The sequence below is a fragment of the Coffea arabica genome, chromosome 9e, assembly GCF_036785885.1.
Source record: "Coffea arabica cultivar ET-39 chromosome 9e, Coffea Arabica ET-39 HiFi, whole genome shotgun sequence".
In the NCBI taxonomy this organism is placed as follows: Eukaryota; Viridiplantae; Streptophyta; class Magnoliopsida; order Gentianales; family Rubiaceae; genus Coffea; species Coffea arabica.
The window spans coordinates 38,020,433-38,026,835 of NC_092327.1; the positions used below are offsets into that span (position 1 = coordinate 38,020,433).

General features: G+C 35.7%; 1 protein-coding gene across 1 annotated transcript; it reads left to right on the forward strand.

Annotated features, from left to right (window-relative positions):
- The first annotated feature begins 3,554 nt into the window (after positions 1-3,554).
- Positions 3,555-5,938, forward strand: LOC140014715 (uncharacterized). Its single transcript, XM_072065816.1, has 3 exons — positions 3,555-5,006; positions 5,388-5,681; positions 5,792-5,938. Exons 1-3 carry the CDS (start codon positions 3,555-3,557, stop codon positions 5,936-5,938), a joined length of 1,893 nt encoding a protein of 630 aa, XP_071921917.1.
- Positions 5,939-6,403: the final 465 nt, after the last annotated feature.

Genomic DNA, 6,403 nt, shown 5'->3' on the forward strand with positions numbered 1-6,403 from the left:
AGTCCGCTAACTCTTAGGGTACGCCCTAAGGGAAAGTGGAACTGTTACATACAGTATCCACGGAAGTTAGATCCCTTTAAGTATCATCCTGATCGTAATTTTTTGGTAGGCAAACAAAAGATTGGTAAAATCATTTTTGTCATAATTAATGACCGTAGAACTTTTCGGTTTTGGCTACCAATTAATAGCTGCCTAATCTATTTTGTGACAAATTGCTACAGTGATTTTCTACACCAACCAACGAAATTATCCTTTTACTCATATCGTGATTCTTGAGCCGGTCATTAACCATAACAACTTTTAGTTGCACACGTTTCTAGGCCCAAGTTTACATGATCCCTACAGGTGTGTTCGTATAGAGATTATTCAAAATACTAGTATTTAAAATAAAGAAAGGGATGAATTGAGTGGTACAAAAGAGGGAGTATAATTGAGATATCCGAATTCAAAACCTTCCCCTCACATAAAAAAAATATTTAAACTAATTATTGTGAGATAAAAAGAAGGGAAAATCGTTCAAAACGTCTCTCACATTTTGTAAAATGACTTTTTTCATCCTTTACTTTTAAAAGTGTACTTTTACATCCCTTACAAATTCATATTGATTAAATTTGGTCCCTATCTAGATTTTCGACTAATTTTTTGTCGGAATCCACCATGTGCCTTGCACGTGATCATTTTTTAAGGGTAAAATTGTCAAATCAAAATTTATATAATTCAATCCATAGTCTCTCACATTTCACAAAATGAATTTTTTCATCCCTCATATTTTATAAAATAATTTTTTTCATTTGGACAATACGAATAGCATGTAATATATCTCTATTTAATTTTCGCCTAAACATACTGTTTATGTGAAATTAAAAAAGATATATACAGGGGTTTAAAAAAATTATTAGTTTTTCACTCATGTTCATTCCTTTTACTCGAAAATTGAAAACAAAGAAGACATTTAATTCTAAACATTATCAAATATTTAAATCGAATTAAATTTAGACAGAAAAAATAAACAAAGGAAAAGTATGACAAAAAGAAGTAAGTAATTGATACTTTCAAATTTTAAAATAATCATAAGGTAAGAAATTCAACTGTTGGTCTTAAAGGTAGCGAGTAAAAATTTCAGATTTAAACTGCAATTTGTTAGCATGACTATAGAATTCAAATTAACATCGATTAATTAGATACTCTTATTAAACAACTCAATAAATGAATTATTACTAAAATAGAAAAGACTACAAATATTGAATAGATTCACATGGTGAAATCATATATATATATAGGTTTAAAACAAAATTATTAGATTTAAACCCATATATATATCGATCTGTTTAGGTAAAATCAAATAGAAATATATTACATATTATTTGTACTGTTTAGATGAAATCAAATAGATATATTCATGAATTTAAAAAAATAAAAACTATTCGTACACGTGGTCAATGAGAGATAAAAAAAATTCATTTTGAGAAATCTGAGGGATGAAAAAATTTATTTTGTGAAATGTAAGGGACAAAACGATTCATTTTGTGAAATATAAGGGACTATAGATGGATTATATAAATTTTGATTTGACAATTTTGCCCCTAAAAATGACCACATGCAAGGCATGTGATGAATTCCGGCAAAAAACTAGTCAGAAACCTAGATAGGGACCAAATTTGACCAATGTGAATTTGTAAGGGATGTAAAAGTACACTTTTAAAAGTAAGGGATGAAAAAAGTCATTTTATAAAATGTGAGGGACGTTTTGAACGATTTTCCCTAAAAAGAACATAACTCTAATTTTTAAATTTTGGAGTTGAATATGTACAAAAGTAAGTGCTTAAGGCCTCTAACAGTAAGTATTTCAATATTTTTTTTCTTTTCATAATATTGCCATTCAGCATCCTTTTGAGAAAACTTTCCCAAAGAAAAGAATCTAACAATTAGATACAGAAAAGCGGGGTACAATTTTTCTTTCTTACAGCATGACAGGGATAAATTTGAAATTAAAATTTAACTCGTGCTTTGGAAATTTATATTTAGTTGAAACGGACCAAATATGTCGAGGAAACATGGAAAATTGTAATTTTCAAAGATACAAATAATTAATAAGCACTAAATATACATAATTATAAAAAGTGGAACTTTTTCTGTGCTTGAGTGGAAATGAATTAACATGATCTAGCTTTTGCTTTCAATGAAGAATTTTATGTGACTCGACCTGGATAATAGAGTCAATTGCATTTTTCCTTTTTGTGGATGAAAAATTAAATGGCCTTTGAATAGCTACTAAAAAAAAGGAGGAATAGTTATCCGTTGGATAGTGGAATTTCCCAGCTACATACACTTATCTTGGATGATCACAGAACACGTATGTCAGTTCATTTTTCTTTTGTTTTCTATTTTTTTTCTTTAATCTACTTGCTACTGAATACAACAAAAGCATTTATTCATAAAGCTTAACATTTCAAAATTCCATTAACTGAAATATAAAGGAAAAGATATAGATTACAAGAGAAGTGAGAAATTCAACTAGCTGTGCCACTTCAACTAGAATTGGATATTCCATAATCATGTGACCAACCAAAGATGGACAAAAAATCCAGACATGAAGGAGGTGATACAAGTGGCATGGAGGAAAGTTCAAATTGGATCAAGAATGTACAAAATGACAAGGTAAATCAAGGAAGTTAGGGTAGCTATCCTGGAATGGCGGAGAAAGGTACAAGGAAACTCAAAAGTAAAGATCAAGGAATTAAAGGAGAAACTCAAGAAAGTAAAGGAGGAACATGAATCTGGAAACAAAAGTCGAGTCATTGAGCTAAAAAACCAGCTAAGCAAAGCATATGAGGAGGAAGAGCTGTATTGGAGCCAAAAATCTAGAAGCAAATGGCTCAAGGAAAGAGATAGAAACACAGCTTATTTCCATACAACTGTCAAGGCAAAGAGGAAAAGAAACCCCATCAGCACGCTGGAAAAACAAGATGGGACCTGGTGCAAGAGTGAGGAGGAAATTGAGGTGGAGCTGTGTCAATACTACAATGATCTCTTTACTACAACCAACCCGGATGAGTTTGACGAGATCCTTAAGGAGATCCCGAGCACTATTTCTTGACAGATGAATGCGAAGCTGATTAAACCTGTGGAGGAAAAGGACATCAGACAAGCATTATTTTCTATGCATCCAAACAAAGCACCAGGCAAGGATGGTATGTCCCCACTTTTTTTCCAACATTATTGGCATATAATAAAAGGGGATTTGGTGTTAGCCATAAATAGTTTTTTCCATTCTGGTTGCCTACTTAAAACTGTGAATGAAACCATCATTTCTCTAATCCCAAAGATCGATTCTCCAACATCCGTTTTACATTATAGGCCAATTAGCTTGTGCAATGTGCTTTATAAGATTATCTCAAAAATTATTGCAAACCGTTTGAAGCATGTTCTCCAACACTGCATTAGCAACTCACAATCTGCATTCATCCCAGGGAGACAAATCCTGGATAATGTAGTGGTAGCCCATGAAATTTTTGCATTTTCTAAAAAATAAGAGAAAAGGGTCTACAGGCTACATGGCTATTAAGTTAGACATGTCGAAAGCCTATGATATGGTAGAATGGATTTTTGTGGGGAGATTAATGTTGAAAATGGGTTTTTGTCCAATATTTGTCAAATGGATTATGGCTTGTCTATCCACGGTGACTTATTCCTTCAATTTAAATGGCCAGAAGGTTGGAAATGTCACACCTACTAGAGGCATTAGGCAAGGGGACCCCTTATCACCCTATCTTTTCATCATATGTGCTGAAGGTCGTTTTAGCCTTATTCATAAAGTTGTGCAAGGAAAGGAGCTAACGGGTGTGAAAATTTGTAGGGACAGTCCGTTTATCTCTCATCTATTTTTTGCAGATGATTCTCTTTTGTGCTGTAAAGCAACCAGACGGGAAGCTCTAAAGGTGAAAAGCATTTTGACAAAGTATGGTAATGCATCTGGCCAGGTTGTGAATTATGAAAAATCAGCATTGTTCTTCAGTAAAAACACCAAAGAAAGGATGAAGCAAGAAATAAGCGAAGGCATGGGTAATATGAAGGAAGCAGTGAATGGGACATATTTGGGACTACCAATGGCTATTGGAAGATCAAAGGCACAAGTGTTTGGCTTTGTAAAGAACAAAATCAGTAGCAAACTACAGGGATGGAAACAAAGGCTACTGAGTGAAGGAGGAAAGGAAGTGCTGATAAAGGCAGTGACAATGGCCATGCCAACATATGTAATGGCATGTTTCAGACTCCCAAAGGGATTATGTAGAGATATCTCTGGGGAAATTGCAAAGTTTTGGTGGGGCAAAGGGGAGAGAGAGGCAAGTATTCATTGGGCAAGCTGGAAAAAACTCTCAGAGGTAAAGGGTAGAGGTGGAATTGGATTCAGAGATCTGGAAGCCTTTAATACTGCCTTGCTTGCAAAACAAATTTGGCGATTTCTAACTGCTCCGAATTTGTTAGTAAGCAAGGTAATGAAGGCGAAATATATGAAGGATCCCAATTGGATGAACAAAGGCCCTCCTGGCTCAGCATCATGGAGCTGGAAAAGCATTCATAGTGCAAAAAGTTTGTTGTTGGCTGGACTATGGAAAAGGATAGGTGATGGAAGAACGGTAAGTATATGGAAGGATAGATGGGTAATAGGGTCTGAAGATGGTAAGGTGGTGGCTGAAAAACCTGAGGGATGCAACCTCACGTGGGTGAGTGAGCTGATTGAAGAAAGGAGATGGAAAAGAGAACTTTTGCAGACATGGTTTGGAAACACACAGGCTGAGCTCATTGAACGTATTCCCACCAGCATTGGAAGGAGAATGAACAGACTGATCTGGAAATTTTCAAAGACTGGAGCATATACGGTGAAAACAGGATATGCAAGGGCAAGGCAGGAGGAAAATCAGATCAGTCAAAACCAAACATACAATGCTGAGTCAAGTTGGGAAGTTAGAAAACGTACGGTGTGGAAGAATCTGTGGCACCAAAAGGTAAAGGCCAAGCTGAAACATTTCATGTGGAAATGCTTGCAAAATTGTTTACCAACCAATGAAGTAATTTTCAAAAGGATTGGAAAAGGTGAGGGAAGATGCAGCTGCTGCGGAGAAGACATAGAAACCATAGAACACTTACTCTTTTTTTGTGTGAATGCGATGGAGGTTTGGAAATTGGCACCGCTTAGCTGGGATGGATTAGTAGACAAACAACACAATCTCTGGCTATGATGGGAAGAAGCCAATAAAGCTACTTTAAAGGAATGTGGACCTGACCGAGTGAACCTCACCATTAATCTGTTTTGGCAAATCTGGAAAGCACGAAACAGAAGAGTTTTTGACAATGAAATCCAGAATTCACCCAATATTGTCTCCAAGGCGCAAGTGGAATGGCTAGAATATGAGCATGCAAGGGAGGAAGAAAATGAGCAGACTGTAACGGCAAACATCAAGGAGCATCAAATGCGTGGTCAAACAGCAGGGGATGATGACGTTTGCTTATTCACGGATGCGGCGATATCATCAAGGATGATCAGGACGGGTCAAGGCATTGTTGCAAGGAAGTGGAACGGAATGATCATGAAAGCGAAGGCAATAGTCAATCAATATAAGGGGGAACCAAGTAAAGAAGAAGCTTTAGCAATTAGGAATGCAATGCTGATGGCTAAACAGGTAGGATGGACTAAAATTAAATCCATTCGGATAGCAAATCAGTTATTGACCAGATACATAGTGGCCATGAGTATGATAGTACCATTGCAACTATTCTGGAAGATGTGCAGGATTTGACTTCACATTTTGTAAGCTGTAGGTTTGTGTGCATATCTAGATCAGAAAATGAAATTAGCCATGCTCTAGCTCAGTTTGCTGTTCAGCTAGTGAATGATATTGAATGGGAACAAAATTTCCCAGTTTGGCTGATGGATTAGTGAGGAAGCAAATGAGGGTAGTTGTCCCTTTTTGTAATTAATTCTTGTATTTATCAAGGGTTTATCAAATATATATAATTGTTAACGTTTGTGGAAAAAAAAAAACCAACCTCTCCGGGACTAGCTGTTGTTGAAATGCTACCAGATCCACCACAAAACTTATCATCAACAACTTTTTCAAGGATGTTTTTGAATGCCCTAAGACAGACATCTTTGACCCTTCTTCTCACCTCATTAATCACAGTTAATCGATATTCATGCAAGAGTTCAAGCCTAATGTTTTGGAGTACCAATTTTGGAAGCAAAACAAGCTCAAAATTACCATCTGCAAATGGTAAGATTTCACTCCCCATGTATCTCAGGCACACGACACTTTCATTCGCAACTTCTTTAAGTTCCTTAATAGGCAGCTTCAACAACTGAATCACCAAATCCTTCTTGGTGCAAATTACTAATTCTAGCCAC

What these genes read in the sequence shown, in the direction of transcription:
- LOC140014715 (XM_072065816.1), top strand. Translation starts at nt 3,555, where the DNA reads ATGGCTATTAAGTTAGACATGTCGAAAGCCTATGATATGGTAGAATGG. An exon ending in AGAATCTGTGGCACCAAAAG is followed by an intron (nt 5,007 to 5,387) that starts GTAAAGGCCAAG and finishes ATTGTCTCCAAG; the next exon opens with GCGCAAGTGGAATGGCTAGA. An exon ending in CAATGCTGATGGCTAAACAG is followed by an intron (nt 5,682 to 5,791) that starts GTAGGATGGACT and finishes GAAGATGTGCAG; the next exon opens with GATTTGACTTCACATTTTGT.